Genomic DNA, 24,679 nt, shown 5'->3' with positions numbered 1-24,679 from the left:
CCGTAATCTGTAAAACATCTTCATTTTTAGATTTTTAAACAATTTGAATGCTCAATCCAATGATTTCCCCCCCTTTCCTTTCCAATCACCTGCCATTAGCATTTGTCCATTTACAAACAGTATCAAATAAATTAGCAGGCATAGACTCATAAAAGATGAAAAAGAACGTTATACATATTTTAGCAAAAGGGGATGGTTTGTGTTTTTGCCTTCGTCCTCTCTGTTAAACGACACCTGGTTGAGAATACAATAGTCTTCCCGAAAACAACCAGATAGTAAATATCCTCAGCTTCGCTCACCATCAGGTCTCTTTCCCAATTACCCAACTCTGACGTTTTAGCATGAAAGCAGCCATAATCAATATATAAAACAATGGGGTATGGGTATGCTACAATGATATTCAATTTACAAAAACAGGTAGCAGATCAGGTTTGGCCTGAGGGCCACAGTTCGCTGACCTCTGCTCTGGACGATTCCATCAAAATTATTTTATTCTTTTTAGCATAATTGAGAGTAACTGATGAGTAATATTAAATGATTCCTAATATAATACAATAACAAAGTGTTTCCAGATACAGGTAAATAAGATAATTAAAATCTTATAATGTATCTTAGATATATAAAAGGGGCCAATGCACCAATCAGGTAATTTCAAGATCAAAAAGTGTTTCCAGATACAGGTAAATAAGATAATTAAAATCTTATAATGTATCTTAGATATATAAAAGGGGCCAATGCACCAATCAGGTAATTTCACGATCAAATAAGCTTTATTCTATAAAAATATATATATCTCAATTTTCTCTTTATTCTGTGGAAGGTCACGTAAGTAAGAATAAAAGACATGAAATAATTCTTACAAAAAGAACTGCTCAAGAAAATTTAAAAATGAAGACTGGGTCCAACAGACCCTGAGAGGATACTGAGAGTGCAGCCAATTAGGTGACTTTAACTTTGATCCAGGAGACTAAGGATTGGGGCTGAAATTTCATAAATTCAGAGTAAGAAAATCTTCAGGGTTTTTCTGTTTGTTTGCTGTTGATATAACTGAGGAGTAAGAACTACTAGACTGGTGGTTCTTGTAAAGTAGCAGCATGACCATCACCTAGAAAGTTATGAGGAATGCAAATTTCTGGGCTCTACCTTATACTTACTAAAACAGAAACTCTAGACTAGGTAAAGCCCAGCAAAACGCTTTAACAAGTTTTCCAGGTGATTCTGATGCTAACTCAAGTCTGACTTCATGAGCCTAAGAAACATCCTTTCCATCAGCTGGGCCAGGTACTACCACACTAACAATAATAAACCAATTTTTGAGAAATAGAGCTCCTAATGTCTGGTTCTCATTACTACTTTTACATGTTAAGAGGAGACCTGTAATGATTTAATGACTAATAATTCAGCTGCACACTGATAATTCCGGATAATGACCTGTATTGTTTTGTTTTTGCCTTGCTACCATGCCTAGCTATCTGATGGCATAAAAATTCTACTGTACACTGTCTTGAGTTTTGATTTAGAGGGAGTATTTTATATTTATGGATGCAGGACAGTTGAGAATACCAGGTGAAATAACACATTTCTTACATACTGTAAAAGTTCAGTACTGTCGTTAATTGTTGAACATGGTTTTCACACTTCCTTAAACTTGTGCTTTTTTTAAACAACATTTTTCTCATTAGGAGTTACAGTCATTCACTACACACAACAGAGATGAAAAAAAAAAAAACTGACTATAATTTCAAAATTCAGATGAACTAACAGTTTGGTTGTATCCTTCCAGTGTTTTAAGGCTTTTTGTTTTTCTTTTTTGCCTTGGTTCTTTTACTGTTATCAGCAATATACAAAATTTTACAAAGACTCTGCTGCAGAGTAGGATAACATATTTGTGAATTTTTAAATGAAATATTAGAGTTACCCTACCCAGCTACAGAAAGTACTGTATTATTTCCTTAATAGACTGTGGGCTCAAATTATAAGGTTCATATTATACACCCACTAAAAAGCTCAAGTTTATGGTTTTAATTAGCTTTCACTGCAAGGAAGAAATTGAGTCCGTTGCTATCAACTTGCACCTTTCTAAGAGAGTGGTTCATTTCCCAACACATCCTTTCCCTTGGAAATTTTTACCATATTTCTAATGTTCTGTATCATTCAATTATGATGATACAAAGTCTCACTTATCACTGTGAAGAAGAAGAGAATTCAATCATCAACTCTCTAAATGAGCAGACTTCATCTTTGTCAGTCATCTCTTCTCTGGAAAATGTGTAGAAGCCTGGAAACATCTCAAGCATAAAACGAGCAGTAAATGGGCAGCTAAAAAATAAACAGCCCTTGACACTGCAAGATGCTAGGAATCTGCTCCTAGTCACAAAAGGGACTTAAAGGTAACTACTAACTAATAGATGTCATAGGAACCAAAGATCAAATTTTAAAACTTTTTAGACACTGAAGGAACTCCACAAAGTCTGATTACAATTTCTGTAGAGTACTATTTACAGTGTTTGTAAAAGTACTAGCACTACATTTGATAACAGTCTCAGATTAAGGAGTGTCTGCTAAAGGTGATTCCTTCTACTATTTTATGCACTTATTTCAGGTTTGCCTCAAATAAAAGATCATTTATCCTTCTTTCTGATACTTTTTCCTAGTTATAAAACTAGGGAAAAAATGCAAAAATTGGAAATAGGACTAACTGTGAAACGTGATCAAATTTGGGAAAATGTTGATAGAAAAGCAAATGTGGAAAATGAAACAGTTCAATGTTATATATGATTAGTGCAATCAATTTGGCCAGAAAATAACTTCAAGGAGGAATGGCTGGAATGTGATTTTCAACTAAATGACTGTAAGTTAAATAGGCTTACAGGACAATTATCAAAGGAAAGACCTACAAACTCTGCAGTGTGACTGCAATGCCAACCAGGGAAGATATGGGGAGAAGCCGAAAGTATTAATCACATCTCCTTGGTGGGACTACCTCACTAGTTAAGATGAACACTGTAATAGCCTAATCCTGTTAGCCATTAGGATCAATCAACTCCCAAAGGCACTGATACAATGCTCATCATGAACCTTTTTTAAAAAACTATAAATGGGCTCCCCATGAACATTTCTTTCACAGAAAGAAGCATGAGAATAGCAGTGTCTCAGGTCCTTCGGAAATTAAGTTTCTTAACAGGTATTTAGGCTTATATATTGTTCCTTTCAGTCAAGAGTTGACAGATCAATAAATGCTATGAAACGCCTTATGATCACTGTTGATTTTAGAGATGCAACAGTTTAACAACACACAGAGGCACACTAACAAAATGAGTAACTGAAAAGGACATGTTTTCTCATGCCAGAAGTTAAGACAAGCACAGACAAGTTTTCATGGGATATCTAGCAAACTAACCTGTTCGTAATTTGAAGATAAAAGCTTCCCTTTTGGCAGTCAGGTGGACTCTGTTGTCCTAATCATGAGGACATTAGCCTTGAAGTGGTAGTTTAAATAGTTTAGCTAAGGTTGGGGGAGGGAATAACAAGTGGGATAAGCTCTCAATCATTTCCCATACCCTCATCCCCAATTCAGAGTGATCAGCCAAATAAATTATAGCAAATAGGAGTAAAATATGCCAGACAGGTAAAATTCTGAACTCTTCACAATTATTTTGGCAGAGAAAAATAAAGATTAAATAAGAACTGAACTTTACTACAAATCTGTAAACTAGCATTCTACTGACATTCTATAGAAACTCAGGTCTGTCTTTTTCCTAGTCATAACTAGCTTGTGTTAAGTATACCCAATGCTTTTCATATTTTTTAAAAATGCAAGTTGCTTATAAGGAGATTTGAACTTAAAACTTCTGAGGCCTGCTTAAGATGTTATCTTTGTTATGTCTGTGAGGAGATGTTTGTTTGTTTACTTCCTGGAAAGAAGTGTAGAGAGGCTTTTCCAAAAGGTAACTAAAAAATGTTAAGTATTCTCTGGGTCTGTTACATACAGTTGTGTTGAAAACATATTCCTAGTGTGTCTGGCATACAAACAAACATATACTCATACATAAAAAGTCTGTCTAACAAAACATACCACATACATATACAAACGAAGAAGAGTGAAACAACATCGCACAGGGAATATATTACATATTTTATCCAAACCTGTATATCATTAAAACATAAAAAACAAAAGTGAGCTCAAAAATCAAGTGACAGTAAGGTCCATACCTAACAGTCCAGTGTTTACATCATCTTCATTCTTCAAATTTTCAGCATGTAACTCTGTAAATACAAAAAGAGATGATTTTATAACTTGAACAGAAGCTCAAAGGCTAGAAAGACACGAGTTCTGGAAACTGCTGTGGAGCTGGAAACAACTGGGTTCAAACCTGGATTCCATTTACTAGCTATGTGACCTTCAGTAAGCAAATAAAATGTCTTTATGATCAACTGCTATGTATTTAAAATGGGAATTTTTATTCCTAAGACATTTTATACAAGGCAAATTACTCGTTTTTGAGTTCAGCTATTTATTCCCCAAAATAAGCACAGTTTAAGGTCTTCTGCAATGCACTTCTACTTACCAAGTTTTATGACTTTATGAACAAAGGCAATCTCTCTGAGTAAAACAGAAATAACTACCTACAAGACAAAACTGAGCTGCTTTGAAAAAAATGGGGGAGGGGAGTGGTAGAGGAATGAAACACTGGCACCCAAATATTTAACACTGACAGTTTACACCCAGTACCACTGTAGGAAGAGATCAAACTCGCACATTAACATGTCAATCTGTCTTCCATATGAAAATCAAGCAGGCAGAGGTGTTAGATGCCATGAACAGCTCATGAGGTGCCTGAAGCAACGAGGGAAAATAAAAACTATAATTAAACAGATTTAACTCTACTTAGTGAAGTAAAACTAGTACTCGAGTAACATATTGGGTGCTTTTCATACAACAAACTAAGGTAGTTTTTTTCCCCAATAACTTAGCCAAAATCACAGTTAGAATTGAGGTTTCAACTCAGGTCTGATTCTTCCCACGGTAAAATATCCAAACACATAATACATTTGTACGAGTTCTGGAAAACCTATCAAGGCATATTTCTTTCTATTTCAACCTGGCCAGTATTTCAACTTCAGACACGGAAATGTAAAGCCATTAATCAGAGAAAGAACAGACTATCTTGCTCTGCAACAGAATTTCACCAATAATACTGGGTTGCAAACTTAGCACAAAACCCGAGGGACTACTTTACCGAAGTAGACATTTTGGCCTGTGCAATGGAAATCCTTGTTCTTCAGGAATTCAATGTGTACAGAACGGGTGGATTGTACACCTCTAACCATTTGCGGATTAAAGTCTTCAAACTTGTATATAGCCTTTTAAAATTACCCTTTTCACCGCCTTCCTTTAAGGACAGTTTTTTGCATTTTGCTTGATTTTACCAATATTTTATCCCCAAGTGTTCACTGATTTCATTATTTCTTCAAGACTACCAACCTATCAAGACCCTTTCTTAAAGCGGGCCTCCTGATCATCGACCAAAGTCTTCTACTTTTAAGAAAAGAGAAGACAAAGGGGAAGACCAAAGAAAGGTGCGGATGAGGCGTATGGATGAAACCAGCTACCAAGCTTGCCGCCTTCGATGGGGGCGAGGGCGATGAAGGCAAGGGCCACGTCCAAGCTCAACTGAAGTAAACTCTGGATAGACTTTCAAGGCCCCGGCTTCCTTCTGTACCTTTTACGACCAGGTAGGTGACGGCGAGCAGGCAGGCAAGGAGAATGGCGAACAGCAGCGAACAGAGAATTGAGAGGACCTGGACCGGCCAACGCCGAGCCAGGGTTTTACCACCCGCATCCGCCGAGAAAATGCCATTGCGTTTATCGGGCAGAACCGGAGATCCGTCCCCATCTGGCCGGAGTACCGAGTCCTTTCTAGGTTTCGACGACGACCCGGCCGAGAACTCCGCCCGCAAATCACGGGCCACTTGGTCGCATCCCTCCTCCTCTTCGACTTCGCCCTCACCCCAGCTATCTCCCTGACTGAAAACGGAATACGCAGGTCGAGCGAACGGGACAGGGGTGCCGGGCCGGCGGCGCAGAAGGGCCGAACGCTTCCCGCTCTCCACAAACGACATGGCGGGAAAGACGCTCAGGCCCTCTGAGGTCCAGCGTCGCCCACCCGCCCCGCCCGCGGTCGCAGTAGCCAATGAGCGGCCGGGTCCCCCGCGGCCTCCACCACTAGGCCCTGGCGCGCAGGGGCGCGCAAGGGTGCGCGCTGGGGCAAGAAAGGTGCCATGGGGCCGAGGAGAGGCTGAGTGCCCCTGGACCAGAGCAAGACCCGCAAGCAGTACGAGGGAAGGCGAGCCGAAGCCCAAGGAAACCGACTTTCCTCTCCCTGAAGCGTTTAGTCTCTCCGCCAGAAACCTCCGCCACCTTCGCGTCACCTCTAAACTAGCGCGTGCCTTCGCAGTCCCAAAGCCGCACTTCCTCTACGCCCGGTCCTAGCGCCCGCCAGTGCCCGCTAACACACACTCCCGAACCAGTTTGCTTTCTCCCATCTTCTCCTCTACACCTGCACTCTCCCCCGGCTTCCCTCATTAACGGAAGCTCAGCGCCTGGCGCCCTCATCTCCCTCAACTGCCCAATACCGCCTTCCCTTTCACATTGTTCTCCCCGCCCCGAACACAACTTCCCTCCAAGCCTCCCCCCCCGCCCCACCCTGGCGCGCGCTAGTCAGCTGGTGTCTAAGGAGCTCGTACCCGCTCCTGACGACCCCTCCTCTAGCTTGCCCCGCGCCCTCCCTCCGCCTCTAGTCCCGCGCGCGCACTACCGGCCCCAGTCACCGCTAACGCTAGACGCTGCTTACCCTACCCCCATCCCACCCTACCCCACCCCTGGCGGCCTCAGGTTTTGTGGGGTTTAGGTAATTCGGGCGGGGTGGGGGGGGTGTTGAAGGTGGCAGGCCTCCACTGGTCCACTCCCTACGTGGTGTGGCAGTCTAAGTTCGGGAAGCTGGGACACCGTCGTCTTCCCGTCCCCGGGGAAAGTTGGTGGAGTTTTCCCTGCAGGGCAATCGGCGCAGAAACTTCTTCCGTCCCCCTCCCCCAACCCCATGCAGGCGACGCTGGGTTAGGCTGAGGCCGGGGGCGAATCGCCGAAGAGCTGCGAGTCGGCAGCGCAGTCTGATTGGACAGCGGGGAAGCCTGTCAGCCTACTGGCCCCGCTGATCCCGCCCTATAGCGCAGGGCAGCCTTTAACCCTTGGCCCCAGTGGGCGCCAGCCACTCAGATCGCTTCTTGTTGGTATGTGTAGCGGCAGTGGCCGCCGGCGGAGCAGTCTGAGCCCGACGATGAGGCCGGGGACGGGAGCTGAGCGTGGAGGCCTCATGGTGAGTGAAATGGAGAACCATCCTCCCTCGCGGGGTCTCGGGGACGGGGAGCGGAGATTGTCCGGCTCAAGCCTCTGCTCCAGCTCTTGGGTCTCTGCTGACGGCTTCCTGAGGAGACGGCCCTCGGTAAGGGAGCGGTGGGGCAGAGGGAAAGCGGCACAATGAAAAACGGAGTCAGAGAGACAGGAAGCATTCTCCAAAAGGAGAAGAAGATGAGAGTGGACGAAGGAAGAGCTCGAGATGGTGGGATTTGTTCCGAGGGAGAGAAATGGAGAGCGGGGATGCACAAAGGAAAGGAAGTGGGACCCTGGAAGTTCTGAGTAGGCTCGGCCTAGGCAGATGCGCGGTGGAGGTGCTGGGCCCTGGGCGGGGTGAGCGTTTTGGAGAGGTAGGCCGGGTTAAGCCGGGACGGGGAGGCGGAGACGGAGACTTTTTCCGTAGACTTTTAACAGAGTCTGCCAGAATCTTAACTAGTAGTAGTGGTGTTCGCAGAGAGGGGATAGCTGGGAGTATTGGCAGCAGATGACTACCTGGTTTTACGACCTGGAACAATGGACACACGTAAAGAAAGGAGTTGGCTTATAAAAAGCGCATTAAGGTGCCTAAATTGGTTGTTTACGTTTAGTGCTCGTCAATAACAGAGCTTAGTCTTTGGGGGGAAAATATTTTTTTGCATAAGTAATTTTAGCTGTGTTAGAGATCGTATTAGGAAATAATATATTTGTTTGTTAGGAGTGAAGTGTCCCCGGGTACCGACGCTCTCTTTTATAAGATCAGCCCTCATCTCAGTTAATTGGCTAAATTTTCAGCGTTCTAAAGCTTAAAATCAGCTTAGAAATGAATCTGATAATGTGACGTTATAAAATGAACATAGTTAGCTATCTTATATCTGTGAAGTAGGACAAAGTTGTGGTTTTCACCATAACAGTTAAGCTGGCCTTCACATGCGTTTCCTCTCAGCAAGCCAACTGACAATTGATTAAATCAGCATGCTCTAAAAAAACTATGAATTGGGTGTCCGGAACTGATTTTAATTTTTCCATTTTCTGAAATTTGGTCAAGTTAAAGCTCATAAACACTGCTGTAATTCTTTTATTTAAGACAAGAAAGTTTAACCAAGTAATTGAGTCGAACATTAGCCAAATATTATGTCATGCACAGAACTGATTTATAGGAATCAAATTTTTGAGAGTCATTTGTTGAAACTTGGCAAATTTTAAAATTGTCCCTCTTTTTCAGATGGGGCACCCTGGCATGCATTATGCCCCAATGGGAATGCATCCTATGGGTCAGAGAGCGAATATGCCTCCTGTACCTCATGGAATGATGCCACAAATGATGCCCCCAATGGGAGGACCACCAATGGGACAAGTAAGAATGTTTTGTTTTTGTTTACTTTTGCCTGTGGTATTCTTATGTCAAAGAATTTCAAAATCTGTGGCATACTTGCAGCTGTTTGTTTCATTTTATGTCAAAATAATGTTTTTAAGTAAGTGAAATGTTGGATAATCATGACACTAATCAAATTTTGATTGTATTGAAAAGTCTTCTGTATAAGAGGTTTGCTTTCTGCAGTAACAAAGCTGAGTTGTTTTTATTTTGTATTTTTAATTTAAAAGTAGCAATGTATATCTAAGCTTTTGAGTTTAATGGCTTTACTCCCCCCAAGAATGTCAACTGAAGTAATTTGCTATGTCAATACAATTTATGTCGGTGGACGTTGTACCTGCATAGAATCTGAAAACAGCAATCGTTTAGGCCTTTGACTTAGAATGAATTTTATTTCTGAAATAGCTTCCTGTCCTGTGTGTATGTGTGTGGTGGGGGTGGATGTGGGAAGATTCTACTCTGATTTGGTTCTTCATAGGATGGTGCCAAATAGGTAGATTATTTACCACTGACACTAGTTTGTTTTTTTGTTTTCTTAAATGCTTATTGCTTCTGCACTCCTGCTTTTGAGCTAGCTATCCCTTCCATCTCCAGCATAAATTGTAAACAGACATTTTGTGGGAGTGATTTGGACCAAAAGGTTTTAATGCTGACTCAATGAATTCAGTAAAACTGAATTCCTAGAAAAACAGTGAAGAAAGGTAACAGGTTTGGTTACCGTAAATAATTTTATGCCCCCTGTTAGGTTCTGTAATACACATATCCTTTGGTGGCTGGGTTCTTTCCATTTAGTATCTGGATAAATCATCAACTGTTTAGGATAATATTTTGGAAAGCCAGTCAATTAGGTATGAGCTTTCTGCCAGTTGGGGGCATCATTTGCTTTGATAATCATTTAAACCTTGATGGTTTGAGTTATTGGTGAAATTGCAGTGGAGACAGGAGCTCACTCTGTGTCTTTTTTTTTTTTAAACTCGAGTAGAAGGGCTTAATGTCAAGTGGTTTATCCTCTTTTTTATTTGAAATATAGCCCTTAATTTTGTATAAAAGTCTTTATTCAAAGGCACCAGGCCCAAAAGATTCTACTTGTAGGAGTTCTTTAAATAAAAGAACTATTTATGTTACTTTAGGATAACACAAGTTTTAAAACTCCCTAGGTGATGGAGAAACAACTCTGATTCCTCTTCTGTTTCATTCCATCTCTAAACAGCAAGGAGCTCTTCTTGTTTTCTTAGTAGAGCTGCTCTAACTAGATAATGAGCTTTAAAAAAATATTTATTCTTTAAATGCTCTGGTTCTTATTTAAAATTAGTTTCTTTCCACAGAAAGATAAAATAAAACAATTTGCTACTGCCAGATGCTTCTCTCTTTTCTGGGGCCTTCTGTTTCCATTGGGCCAATCAAGGTAAGTTTTGCAAGGGATTGACCTGCTTACCCTTGCTATATTGGTGCTATTGCACTACCAAAACCAAGATACCAGCTAGTCATTTCGAGTAACATGCAGATATTATTTTATTTTTTAAGTATTCATGTACCTCATTGACATAAGCTGGTCACAGTTTGCTTTCTGGCCCTTTCTCTTGACTTTATAGTGACCGTCTTCCTAGTAAGGTTGTTTGCTACTTGGTACACATCCATTCAGATACTTTTACCTTGTGGTTTTCTCCTACATTTTTCCTAGACCAGGAATGCCCTTTAAGCTTTTGTGCCTTTATGCTTACCCTGACTATTTAGATGTGTAAAAGTCTGTCTGTCTCTGTTGGCTCCTTTTAGGATAATGATTGAATGACTTAAGAGTCCAGCTTTGAGGAAATGAAGAGAATCCCTTTTTTTCCCCCCCTTAAATTAGGTTATTCCCTTTTTTCCCTCTTGGTATCTAACAAATATGGAGCCCAGATCATGGTAAAACAAATGCTTTTTTTAGGTGTTATAGCAGACTGAGAGGGCATGAATAATATAATCATGTATCCAGGAATCTAATTTAAAGCCCTGTAAAAAACTACCTTAAAATAAGTTGATAATTCTCAAACTTGATCTTTCTTTCTGCATCGTGTCGTCTTTCTACCCAACCTCAGAAGTGTTAGTGAGCAGTAAGTGGTCAGAAGATAATAAGAAGCAGGGTGCCTATATAGTTGGCTGCAGTGACACAAAGTTGATAGGGTTCTGCCATCCAATTTTAAAAAGTTAATTCACAGATTCTTTAGACTTGGCAACTGAAGGTTATAGAACCTTCATGTATATTGTCTAGTTCACATTAAGATCTCATTCTGGGGCCAGCTGAGGACTATAATTGGTGGCAGTCTTACTTGCTAAATGATTATGGTATTTGGAATGCTATTGAACGTGACATGAAATTTTAAAATTTGTTTGTAAAATAATATGCAGACTGAACGTAACAGTCTACGTTAGCCAGAGTTTGTATTTTTTGAAATTAGAGCAAATGATTAAAGGAGTAGTATGTTTTCATTTGTTTTAATTCAGAAGATAACCTATAATGCCCTTTTTAGAATTCAGACTCAATCTGTTAGTAGTAATAAGCATTTGGAAATTATCAAATAGGGCTTAATAATACTCTTTGAAGTTTATCCTGTAAGTTAAATTTACCTTTCTTATTGTACAGTAGCTTCCGATGGGAAAGTTTTGCTTCTACTTTTATAGAATTATAGGATCTTACAGTTGGAAGGGACCTTACAAGTTGTATAAATGTTATTTCCAGTAAGAGATTGTATTAAGATATGTATGAAGCTGTCTTCTTTCTCTATGTGTATTGTAAATAATGTTTTGCTTTAAAATATTTTCACATCTTACTCTTCTGTTGTCTTTTCTACAACATAAACTGTCCTTATACAGGTGATTTTTTTTCTTCAGTTAAGCCCAAGAGAGTCTTCCTCCCCATCTTTTTTCCCCTCTCTTTAATTCTTAATTTTTCTCTTCTTTTAATGAGAAGAGTAGAATAAAAGAATTAAGGTCCCTTTCAGCTCTAACAGCCTATGATTCAATTTAAATCATTTGATAAGGATAGATGATATATATAAGATTTTATGCGTTGATATATAAGAAAATAAGAAATTCTTTTAGTAATGCCTCCCTAATTCTAGTTATTCAGTATTTTTTCTTTTTGCTTTTGTTAGTTAAATTGATAAATGAGTAATTCCTCTTTAAGTTGGATTTTCTTATTCTCATATTGAATAAGGCAGGTTTTTATTGACCTTATTTCTGTTCCTGTTGCTATCTGAGCTGCATCATGCCTTGGATATCGTTACAACTTTTTAGCTAGTTTTCTTGCTTCAAGCTTGTCCCCTCAAAAACTTTTTAGATTTCAGTGAGTTATTTTCTTGCCCTAGAACTTTCAGTGTTTTCCTGTGCCTATAGCTTAACATCTACTTTCTACAACTTAACTTTCAGTGATCTCTTGGTGTATAATTCAAAGCATGATTCTGAGCTGCATGCCTTTGCATTCCCTAATATGAATTCGGACTGGTCTTCTCATGGTATTTTGAGTGATTATATTATTTCACGACCAAGCTTGTGTTTTTCTTGCTCTTCTGCCCCCACCAGCTCATTACCACTGTGAACTTTACTTTATTTACCTAAATTCTGCCATTTCAAGTCCTGTCTTCTCCAAGAGGTTCTCAGCAATAAATTTGCCCAGCATACATCTCCCTTCAGATTATCAAAATAAAATCCTATGTAATCTGCCCATAACTCTTACTGTTTCACTTATTCTAGCCTTGTTTTATTATGGTTTTACTTGCTTTGTCTTTTCAATGAGTAATAGATTGTAAGCTCTTAGAGGGCAGAGGCTGTGATCTGAACTTTTAAGAAATCTGTAGTGCTGAGCACAGTTCTTGGCACATCATGGGTGCTCAGTAAATTACTTGTTGAATGAATGAAACAAACACAGATACTCTTTCCTACAATATAAGCCAGGAGATCAGTCAGTTACATGTAACTGTTTTCAGTAGTTACTTATGACTTTACATTGCTACCACTTATTTTTAGAGTCTGCCTTTACAATTGATTTTTCATTTGACAAAAATGGAAGAGAAATAAGATGAAATACGTAAGTAATATTTGTTTGGTGAATAAAATTAAAGAAGTTACTTCCATTTACTTTAAATTACAGGCAAGTGTATTTCTGTCTGTATGACTTCATTGGTGATCATCTCTTTTAAGTTTTGCCACATATTTTTCCATACCCTAGGGAGAAATGATTTGAAATATAGGCCTTCCAGAACCAGTATATTGTTATCTTAGATTGATCTGACTATGACTAATGTTATAAGTTGATTTGTTGTTGCTTTTAAGTTATCGTCATTTTTGGGTGTTCACAAAGTCCTTCCCGTGTAATTGGACATTAGCCAGTGACAAAAAGATTTTTTTTTTAGGTTGTCTACTTACAGATTGTTGAATCTGGGTAACTTTCTTTATGCATTTATATTACCCAGGTGAGTACATTTTAAAAAAGAGATTGACCCATACCTAACGTGTTGATATAACTTTTGGCCTGTGAATACAGTGAGATTTTGATAGGTTTTAATTTCATTATCTTTACATGGCAACTTATTTAAGTATGAATTTATTCAAAAACTTCAGCTGGAGTAGTATTTCTAAGTATATGGGGATTACTTGGAGAGATGTTAAGGAGACTGTGTCATTTTGGAAGAATGAACTATACCCCTTAGCCCCTGGGGTACCTGCCCTGAGATTCACAGGGTGCAGTATTTTCTAAAGATGTCAAGTTTTGCTGAAGCCTTTTAAAACTTTTTACCTAGTATTTTCAGTTTTATTTGGCCATCTTTCCCTCCCCCACTTCTGCAGTTTCCATTACTGCCCCCCTTGTCTGTTTATTTTGCTTTGTCTATCACATTGCATAGAATTAACATTGCCTGAAATTTAACATTTTGTGAGAAATGGATTGGGAACATTTATCCATTTAGTCTGCTTTTTAGGAGAAAAGGGCATATTAACACACATAAACGTGTGTGTGTGTGTTAGTCGCTCAGTCGTGTCTGAATCTCTGTGACCCCATGGACTGTAGCCTGCCTGGCTGCTCTGTCCTTGGAGTTCTCCAGGCAAGAATACTGGAGTGGGTTACCATTCCCTTCTCCAGGGGATCTTCCCAACCCAGGGATTGAACCCAGGTCTCATGCATTGCAGGTGGACTCCTTATCCTCTGAGCTCCCAAGGAAGCCCAGAGCAACATTGAAATTAGTAAGTATTAACACACATAAATGTAACAGCTTGTAAAGTGCAACAAATGTATTCATTAATGGTGGGATCAAAAAAGGAAAGTGAATAAAAGGACTTCCCTGCTGGTCCAGTAGTTAAGTATGTGCTTCCACTGCAGGGGTAGGGGCACAGGTTCCACCGCTGGTGGAGGAACTGAGATCCTGCATGCCACGAGGCACAATCCAAAGTAAAGGAAAAAGGAAAGAATAGATTGTAACAGGCTAACTCGTTGGTTTTTAATTGGATTTATTAGAAATTTTGATGGCATAACTTCTGGTCATTATGAAGTAGTATATCAATAGATATAGATTTGGCACCTATATATATACACACAGCTATGTACTAGTGTACTAGAGTTTTTGTAGAAATAATTGGCCTAAGTTGTAAAGGTTTATAAGTAGGAATCTGTGGATATACAGTGTCTCGTAAAGTTGTCGTTGGTCTTGCATTCTTATTTCCTATTTCCATATCTTCACGTTTCTGTTGTCAATTTAGCCAGTAGACTATCCATTTTAGTCAGTAGGCGTTAAGCCTCTTCTTGACTATGCATCAGTAAAAAGACGAACACTGTTTGTGTACCCTGCACTCAGGGAACTTAAGGAATTACTCAGATGCCTGGCCAAACTCGGTTTTCTCATCTTTCACCTGCTGATTGGATTGTCATGATAGTTGTAGATACTTGGATATTTAGTGAAAATGACTTTTATATTTGCTTTTTTCTCCCTAGTCAAGTAATCATGTTTCTTCTACTTATTAAAAAAGGTTCATTGTAGTTGGTGGTCACTAAATATTTTTGCATGTTGGGCTTGAGAGAAAATCTGCTTCTTTCTTAATTAGTAATCCACTGCTCTCAAAGTGAAAATATGAATATTCTCCAAATCTGCGAGTTGCTGTTTGCCAAATCTCTTAAAGGACTAAACATGTCAGCAAGTGAGAACTGAGTTGAAATGTAGTTTGCTTTGTCTTAGGCTTTTTTTTTTTTTAACAAAATTTTCATCTCAATTATTTTTAAAACAATTTTCATAATTAGCTCCTGATCTGTTTGGGCTAAGACTTCCTGAATTTTGATTAACGAATGAGCATTAAGTTTCTGTTTGAAAACATGGACTTGGTATACTTTATTTGGTCCTCAGGTATCAAGAAAGTTACTAATGCTCAGAACGATGATTTTAAGATGATTGCATATTTTTTATCATATTTTTATTAAATAAAGTAGACAGTCACTCTTTCCTTCTGCAGATGCAAGCACTAATCATAATGTTGTCTACTGCAGGTGTTTTGAGTCTCTGCTATATCTGTGTAATTAAGTTTCATGTAGACAAATATCTAGTGATTTAGCTAGATACAATAGTAAATCTAGTTTAAAGCATTTAGGGTAGTAATAGTCTTATGTCCCTCTTTGCTTTTGTCCTAGAGGACTTGAATCCAGAAAGAGGCTTAGTTGACTTTTTAGAGTAAGTTTTATAAAATCTTTAATTGCATGTGACATGAAACACCACAATTTGTGTGTGTCCCCAGTATGTTTAGAGCTTTTTAAAAATTAAAAGTTCATTTTTATTCAGGTCCTCTCTAAGTTTTCGTGTCACATATATTTTCCATACCTTCATTTAAGAAGTTTTGGGTTTGACAAGAGACAGTGAACTAAATATTTTAAACTCCTTACTTGCTCTTTTTTCGTATAGTTTTGTAAGGTTTCAGGAAGTAGAACTGATACCTAATCTGTGTTAAAATCATAATTTTTATCACCATGTTTGTATATAACTGATTCATATGCCCTATTGAATTTGATCCAACCAGATTCAAAAGTGGATTGGCTAGATTTTAGAGAGGAATAATAAGGCTTGGAGAGTTGGGTGACTTGTAAAGTGACACTGAGGAGCTAGCACTAAATGTGACCCTTAATCTAGGATTGACCTCTTGTTACTTGTTTTGATTCCTACTGAAAGTGATGGTTTTACAGTATTTACTAGATGTCTTTAAAGAACTGAAGTTCTATCTAACAGATAGCTAGGGAATAGACTAAAGAAGGGGCAACATGAGGGATACTTTATATGAGTTGGAGAGCAGTTGTAATAAAACAACTTTCATTTATTGAGTGCTGCTTTAAGTGCTTGTGTGTATTCATGTGTTATTCCCTTTAATTCCTACAACAATCCTATCAGATGAGTATTTCCTCGTATTGTGGGTGAGGAAATTGAGGGTTAAGGAAAGTTGCCCAGGGTCACACAACTAGGGTAGGAATTCTGGCAGTCTGATTCCAGAGTATACTTAATAGCTGTACTAGGCTGCTTCCTTGTATTTCTGTATGAGATTATGCCATTACATTACACCTTAGAATTTGAAGGAATAATGTTTTACTTCAGTGATTCTAAAGTCTCCAGGTTAAAAGAATTTAGCAAACTAATAATGACTACTGGAGGTTGACTTATTAAATGGAAGGTTTTACTCCATGTGGAAGTGGTTTTGCAAATATTATCTATTTTTTTGTTTAAATGTTGTATCAGAAAGTGACAGATGTCTGGAGTTTATTTGTAACTGTAGATGAAGAGGAAGTAAATGATTGTCCCAGAATGCAGCCACTTATTTTGGGTTGTTAAGAATATGCTTTAAACAGGTGTTTCTATTTATTTCCAATTGAATGAACATTTAGTTACATTCAAAGATGTAGTTTTCACATTTATTCAAAACTTAATATTTTGCATTCATATATTTATATATAAGGTAAGTTAGTGGTATAGGAAATAGTTGTCTTTAAATACTATACTTACTAGGCTCTGTAGAGTGTGTTGTGGAATTAACTTTAGCACATTTAAAAGGAACCAAATGTAAAGGCGAGACTCAAACTTACCAGTTTCCAGCTACAAGGGGAGCGAGAGTGGTCTTTCAAAAGTCAGCCAAATTCAAGAGTTAATATTTAGACAAAAAATAAGTTAGGTTATGTGATTTCTTTCCAACAGGAGAAACTTCAGGAAATAATTATGAAGAAAAGAAATTTTGAGGTGCCAACGTGAAGATGTGCACTTTTGTTTTCATATCATAATAAAATTGGGCTAATTTACATTTTGTGTAACTAATTTGCTGTAGCATTAACAGGACTGCTTTTATTACTGAAATTTTTTTAAAATTAAAATATCTAGAGTGATCAATGAATCATGCTTGTTTTTGTCTAACATGAGAAATTTTCTAAACTAGGATGCTAAGAATGACTGAGTGGATTGTGTGGTGCTCCCTAGTTTTTACTCATTTTTTTTACTTTCTGCAAATGGATGATTCTTAGAATTTTCAAGAGATTTTCTTGATTTAACTTTTATCATTAAAAAAAGAGAAATATATCACTCAAATCATTGCCTGCCTACTTTGAAAAAGCACATCAAGTTGTGTATGAGTTATTTTTTTAAAGGTGCCGAAGTGTCCATTATATTTAGATGCTTAATATTTTAGGCAATTTAGTTTATATCTCAAGTATGCCTTTCACCCTTCTCATTCTTTCTTTGTCTCCTAACAACTAAAAATTCTTAATTATAGCACTTAATATATTTGCTAAAGTAGCTTAAGTAGAAATTTGTGAAGCTCTACAGGGTCATTTGTAATTTTTTAGTGTGCTTCTCAGCAAGCTTAGTGTAAGCTACCACTTCGAAGCTTTAAGAGGATCTGGCTTATGGAATTTGTTGTGGCATTATTGTAGCAACTGTGCAAGAATTGTTCCCTTTAACCATTTTGAATGAATATCCTGTCTTTGTTGAACTTAAGATCTCATTATTGATGAGAAATTCCATTATATTGTATTGGCCAAAGAGTTTGTTTGGATTTTTGGAAAAATCCAGACTCTTTGGCCAACAGAATATTACATGCCCTGAGTGAGAGAAAACAAACTTAAATGAGAAGTCTGTGGATACAGTTGGGATGCCAAAGGGCTGTTCCCTGCCTGTGAAGCAAGAGATAATCTGCCATGTAAAAAGGGACAGCAAAGCAACTCAAATGTCTCGACTTTGCTAATTGGGCAAAAGTGAAGTGAAATCGCTCAGTCGTGTCCAACTCTTTGTGACCCCATGGACAGTAGCCTGCACCAGGCTCCTCCGTCCATGGGATTTTCTAGGCAAGAGTACTGGAGTCGGTTGCCGTAAGGCAAAAAAGTCACTTCTGAGGATTTAAACCACAAGCCAGTTCTGTCATAAGCTTGCAGCCTAGATTCCCATTACCATTGTGGTGTTAAAACAAATAAGTAACTTAGAAAAATGTAATGGTCTCAGATTGATGATGCTGCCAAGTGACTGGCATCAGTCAACACAAATCCTCCAAAGGAATTCAGCTTCAGTCAGGCAGGTTGACACATGCATCTCCATATTAGGTGTATCCTAGAATTAATGCAAAGTGGAAATCGTAGCAGTTCTGCAAAATAGATTTTTCAGACTTTGAGAAACAAGCTTTTCTATGATGTGCAAGTCTCTGTAGGAGCTCTTAATTTTATCAGATTCTTGTAATAGTTTTTCATGAGAAACAGTACTTTGCATATTTATGTTTTTGTCCCTTGGTTTCATGTTAATAATGTAACAGTTTAGCTTTAGAATTAAACTAAAGATCTGTTTACTTTTAGAGGGCTTCCTAGGTGGTGCTAGTGATAAAGAACCCGCCTGCCAATGCAGGAGAGATGCAAGTTGGATGCCAGAGTCAGGGGAGATTCCCTGGAGAAGGAAATGGCAACCCAGTCCAGTGTTCTTGCCTGATAGTCAGTTGTACATAATTTAAGAATCTTACCAGTGTTTGTTAGGATGAACAAGCTTTTAACTGGTTGCTACCCTTCAAAATATACAGAGATTCAGAGGGAGAATTTAACTTTTTATTTGACATTAAATTTCATCATGTAACCAGTAGCACGAGTACTAATCTATAAAGGCAAATTTTTGAGATGTTTTAAAATCTGAAGTGTGGGAAGAAGAACAATTGAGAGAACTCTGTCAAATTCTCTTCAGATATTCTTTGCTATCTCATTGACCTGGTCTAGTAAAATTTTTGTTATATGTAAGCCCTTTTGTGCTTTGTTTTAAGATGGGCTTTGATCACGGTGTCTTACTGAAGTAGAGTATTTCAGTTTGCAATTTAATTTATCTGCACAGTCGTTTGTACTTCTGTCATGTGGAAATATTCTATTGCATGATGGAGATTTTACCCCACTTTTAAAATGTCTTTAATCCTTTTTTTAAGAAGTAAAATTAGGACAGAATTCTTTCAGTTTGGTTGTTTAGTTTTAAAGACATCATTCCAGAAGGTTTGAAAAGTAGAATGAGAAATAAATAACCCATATTATCATTTCTGGTAAATTTTATTCCAGATTTTATGGTATATATATCTGTGTTTCAAAATTTTAATCATAGTGTATGCACTATTTTGATTATCACTTTTTCCCAGTCATAAGCATTTTACATGTTGCCACAAAAGTCTTCGTGGCCACAATTTTGGTATTAATGTGGAATTTATTTTTCTTTTAATTGAAGTCTAGTTGATTTGCAATATTGTGTTCAGGTGTACAGTGCAGTGATTTGGTTATACGTGTATATATACATGTATATTCTTTTTTTTAATTTTTCATTATAGTTTATTACAAGATGTTGAATATAGTTCTCTGGACTGTACAGTAAGTCCTTGCTGTTCATTTTGTATATGATAGTGTGCATCTGTTCATCTCATATTCCCAGTTTATCTTTTCCCTTCAGTGTCTTTAATTCTTATGAGGAAAGACTTTGGTTTCTCTGTTTGGCTTAGAATCCTAGTTTGGGGATGTGTTACTAGCTTTTGATTTTATATACAGACCATTTTAATAGCAGGCCATTTCTCTCTGTTCCCCACTATGCTTCCCCTCATAATTTGTTACTTAGTTTTTTAAGAATTCAAACATACTTTGCTGTTAGCCTAAAGCAGAATTAATTGTGAGGATCTATCTGTTGAAGGAAGAAGGAGAAAAAGCCTAATTCTGTTAGTCATGGGGTTGTAGAGGCTCGTCAATAATTTGTTTTGAAATTCTGTACTTTAAAAAAGAAAACATTATTTGACCTATATTTCAAATTCTAGTCACATGTTTTCTGTCAAGTTCTTGTTTAGTGATGTTTAAACAATTTATTGAATGTTTTGAAGAATAAAAGGCTTTTTTTGTTAATTTTTTTCATCCATAAATACCATACAACTTCATTTTAATGATACTTAGCCTGGTTTTGCATCATGAGTTGACTGACTTTCACAAGTAATAAACATCAGTGTTTGAGTGCTCTCCTCTACTTTCAGTAGGCTTTATATGTTCCTGTGGACCAATGTGCTTCTTTTTTGTTGTTCCTATTTTTTAGATTGCTCATTTAATTTGAAACTGCTGAATAACTGGTTACCTTGTTCCAGTACCTGTGATTGTTTTATATAATTTTATCTCTCTTCATGTTTTCCTTACATTTGTTCATATTAAAATTATGATGTGAGATTGTACTAAATATATGACAAATCCTTTGGAAATTTGTGTCAGTTTTTGTGATTTTTATTCATAGTAGTGAAGATTTATTCATAGGTTTGGATGACAGTCATTGGTAGATGAGATTAAGCTATCAAGCTAATACTTTCTTTTTTCAGATATGCATATGTATATGTGCTTTAAGTTTTTCTTTATAGATTTGAGCATAGATTTGAGTTTGAAAAGTCTATTGCTTATGTATTTGTTTAATGTCCACAAGTTACAAGCACCTTTGACTTAGAGGTTTTAAAAAGACCAGATGAATATAAAAATTATTTAATACAGATATTAAAAAACAAAGGTGAGAAACACTGAAAAAAAATTCTTACCTTGCTCCAAAGAAGGGTAAAAAACGTTGGTTTTGAGTTAAAAGGAAATGAATATTCTTAAATTTTAGGTTACAAATACCACATAATCTCAACTTTTAAATGTACTTGTTAAAGTAATTATGATAACACACACATAAATAGATCGTTAATAAAATAACTTCATTCATTCAACAAGCACTTACTAAGCATGCTGTTCATCTAGTATAGTATTCATTGGGTTTTAATCTTAAATTGTACACAGTTGCTTTAATAACCAGATTCTTGAAATCTTATTAGGTGCTTTGGTTTTACATAGTAATTTTTTTTTACTTTTGTTCTAGATGCCTGGAATGATGTCTTCAGTAATGCCTGGAATGATGATGTCTCATATGTCTCAGGCTTCCATGCAGCCTGCCTTACCGGTAATCTTGTGAAAATAACTTTTTGTGTGATGTTTTGATTTCTTTTGTGTATGAAACAGCATATATATTTTGCAGGCATTCGTGTTAGTCATTTAAGAGCCTCCTGAGTACTATAAGATGGAAATTACAAGGACTTTTTAAGTTATTTATAATAAATATACATCCTTAGTTATTCTACATTAAGCAAGTCTAGAATTCTGAAAAGCATGATTTGTTAGCTAGAAGCATTTAATTGCCCTAGTAGCATTCTAATCTTAAACAGTAGACATATGCTCTACTGAGTGCTGATTAAAAGTTGATGTGATGTGATTTAATACTGGATCCTAAATTTAGAAATCAGATTTCATTTGAAATCCACAATTCATGAGACTTCAGCTATGGCACATTACTTAGAAAATTCTTGAATAATCTTATCACCCTATTAGACTGTATTAGATAGTATAGCAATATAGAAATCATTATGATATTAAAATTAGTGTGACTTACTTATTGGTTGGTTTTAATGAACAGATGTGGCATACTTCACTAGGATAGTAGGTTTGCGGTGACTTCTCCAAAACCCCTAGGTGCAGATACATTTCAAAGTTTGTTTTTAATATTACAAAGTAGTACACTGCATATAGTATGTAATAATTATGTAAAAATTTCCCACGGGGTCTTGGCCAGTGCCCTTTAATTTCTAACACATATTTCTAAAGCAGAACATAGAGATGTTTATTCTGATGTGGGATAAATAAGACTAAAGAATTACTGTTACTCAGGATAGCTTTGACCACTGTGATGAGTTTTGATGCCAAACTTAAAAGGTTTTCGGCTTTTTGGATCTTGAGAATTATGGATTTTTTATATATAACTTATGATCATATAAATAAAACATTTAAAGTGCTTCAGTAGCTGTAGGTTACTGTTTTGTTTTTAACAATTTATAGCAAGCTTAGGGAACCAGGATCACTAAAACTTAACCAAAATTTTTGAGTCAGTGACTAGAGAATTAATACAGAGAAGGGGTTGATTGACTATGCTTTATGAGGATTGTATATAAAATATAGCTTGTGCAAAGTAAATGTTACTAATTTCATTTTTTATTCTTACAGCCAGGAGTAAATAATATGGATGTAGCAGCAGGTATGTATACCATTTATGGTGATACACTAGACTTAATATAGACACTCACAACCGTTCTCGAATGAGGAATAAAACAGTGTCTCTTGGGCATTATAATCAGCTCCCAGTTTTTGTTTTTGTTTTGTTTTTTGTTTTTTTTAATAGCGTTCATAATTAAATCCATAAGAAATTGTCATAATTTTAGGTATGGAATTCTGGGACCAAATTTGGTCTACAGGATATACTTTGGCCCAGACAATGTTTTTAAATTTTATAATTAGTTGCTAACATTAAAATCTGCAGGCTTATATAAAGTTGAATTTATCATTTGACACAAAGATTGAATTTATTTTAAAGTTGGATGATCTGTACTTTTAATATTTACAGTGGTCCTTCTCAGTACAGTAGATACTCAAAGAATATTTGAATTAAAAATTCTGGTTGAGTCCATATTTATATTCAGCAAACCTTGTGGAATGGGATAGGGACTCCATAGTTCAGATATCAATTATGCACTCTCAGCCTTCTGGACTACTTCAGTCATTTTTTTGGTACCTGCTTGGTCTATGTAGTTTGTAAGTCCTCTGATAATGCATATTTTTTTTTTCCAGCAGGTTACCTATAAGTGTTATAAATAACTAGTATGACTTTAGTGTATAATAATAATGCTTCAATTATACACAAGTAATGTTCCATGTAATCTAGATGGTGTACTTTGTCCCATGATTCTGCCAAAACATTTTTTCTTCTAAACATTATCAGTTGAAACATGTTTAAAATGCAGTAGTATGTGGGTTTATATGGGTCATAGTTGATCTTTTTAAGATGTTTCATGGATTTCATCATTTAAGCTGTCACGATATTCTGATATACTTTAGAATAGTATTTTAGGTCTATTTAGGTATCGAGCTGGTTACTATTACCCTAAATAATCCTGGAAAATTACCTTAACATTTTCTTTTTAGTTTTTAAATGCTCTGGCTCTCTTACTGATATTTCATACTAGCTGCTTTTGATTGCTGTTTAGTATCTATGTACTTAGTTTTGTTTTCTTTTTACAGTCATTGTTTTACATATAATTTTAAGCTACTTGTTTCTAAAGTTAAAGATTATTTGTATGAACTTTGTAACTAATGTGGATTTCCTTTTATGTCTTAAGAGGGCTTTGGTAGTAGTTTAAGATAGTACCATCTAATAGAACTTTCTGCAAGGAAGGAGTTCTGTAATCTGTAGTGTCATATATAGCCACATGTAATTATTGAGTATTGAAATGTGGCTAGTGCACAGGAGGAACTGAGCGTTAAAATTTTACTTAATCTAATTTAAACAGGGATATGTGATGGCCAAAGGATCCTGTATTATACAGCATATGTTTTGGAACCTAGATAATTGAAATTGTCATAAACCTAAAGCATAGAGGGCTTCCCTGGTGGCTCAGGCAGTAAAGGATCTGCCTGCAATGCAGGAGACCTGGGTTTGATCCCTGGGTTGGGAAGATACCCTGGAGAAGGAAACAGCTACCCACTCCAGTATTCTGGCCTAGAGAATTCCATGGACAGAGGAGTCTGGCAGGCTACAGTCCATGGAGTCGCAAAGAATCAGACATGACTGAGTGGCTTTCACTTTAAAGAATAGAATCAGAGGTCTGAAACACTCATTACTATACATTACTATACACATTCATTACTATCAGCAGTATAGCAAAGAAACAGGAATTAGTCAAGATGGGACAGCTGTAATGATAGAAAGAGGAGAAACAAGAGGCAAGCTGTTAGCTTCTCTAACGGCTGTCAAGTGAGTTTGTAGATTGAAAGTTCAAAGTGCCAACTTAATTCTGAAAGTGCTTTGCACTATGGATGTTTTTGTGGGAAAGAGAGCAAGCACATAAGTCATATGGGACAGTCTTAGGATACTTAGTGTGATGGCATGAGGAGAAAAAGTAGTATGAATAAATGTTTTAAAGCTGTTAACTCAAGGACAGCATGATTTATCATATTGTAATACTCTTCCCCCAATTTTTTTTTAGGTACAACTTCTGGCGCAGTAAGTACCATTGGAATATATTTATTTCCTTATAATTGTTTACCTGCTACATTGATTCTTTGTATTTTAAATGTTATTTATTATTTACTTTTGGCTGTGCTGAGTCATCTTTGTTGTGCATGTACTTTTTCTGCTTGCGGCGTGTGAGGGCTACTCTCTAGTTGTGGTCCATGGGCTTCTTGTTGTGGTGGCTTCTCTTGTTACAAAGCATGGGTGGTATAGCACTGACTCAGTAGTTGAGATGCACCAGCTTAGTTGTCCCAAGGTGTGTGGAATTTTCCCTGATCAGGGATCAAAGCTATGTCCCCTGCACTG

General features: G+C 37.1%; 2 protein-coding genes across 8 annotated transcripts in view; one reads left to right on the top strand and one right to left on the bottom strand.

Moving 5' to 3' along the window:
• Window positions 1–6,715, bottom strand: part of ARL6IP6 (ADP ribosylation factor like GTPase 6 interacting protein 6) — a 34,134-nt gene extending 27,419 nt beyond the window's left edge. The window contains exons 1-2 of the mRNA XM_043487467.1: window positions 5,724–6,715; window positions 4,213–4,266 (exon numbers count right to left, since the gene is read on the bottom strand). Coding sequence (XP_043343402.1) covers window positions 4,213–4,266; window positions 5,724–6,123 — 454 coding nt within the window. The 5' untranslated portion in view covers window positions 6,124–6,715. The remainder of the gene's footprint in view (window positions 1–4,212; window positions 4,267–5,723) is intronic.
• A 131-nt stretch (window positions 6,716–6,846) lies between these two features.
• The window catches only part of PRPF40A (pre-mRNA processing factor 40 homolog A), a 60,541-nt gene continuing 42,708 nt past the window's right edge, over window positions 6,847–24,679 (top strand). For 3 of the 7 annotated variants that reach the window (XM_043487463.1, XM_043487462.1, XM_043487460.1), the window contains exons 1-5: window positions 6,847–7,502; window positions 8,616–8,747; window positions 21,137–21,217; window positions 22,312–22,342; window positions 24,348–24,364. In XM_043487463.1, the coding sequence (XP_043343398.1) occupies window positions 7,293–7,502; window positions 8,616–8,747; window positions 21,137–21,217; window positions 22,312–22,342; window positions 24,348–24,364 (471 nt within the window). In that variant the 5' untranslated portion in view covers window positions 6,847–7,292. The remainder of the gene's footprint in view (window positions 7,503–8,615; window positions 8,748–21,136; window positions 21,218–22,311; window positions 22,343–24,347; window positions 24,365–24,679) is intronic. The other 4 variants (XM_043487466.1, XM_043487465.1, XM_043487464.1 and 1 more) reach the window with 2 other exon arrangements.

This window comes from Cervus canadensis, chromosome 15 (assembly GCF_019320065.1).
Source record: "Cervus canadensis isolate Bull #8, Minnesota chromosome 15, ASM1932006v1, whole genome shotgun sequence".
NCBI lineage: Eukaryota > Metazoa > Chordata > Mammalia > Artiodactyla > Cervidae > Cervus > Cervus canadensis.
Note: the sequence above shows the minus strand (reverse complement) of the source record. Positions and strands in the feature narration are given on the sequence as shown.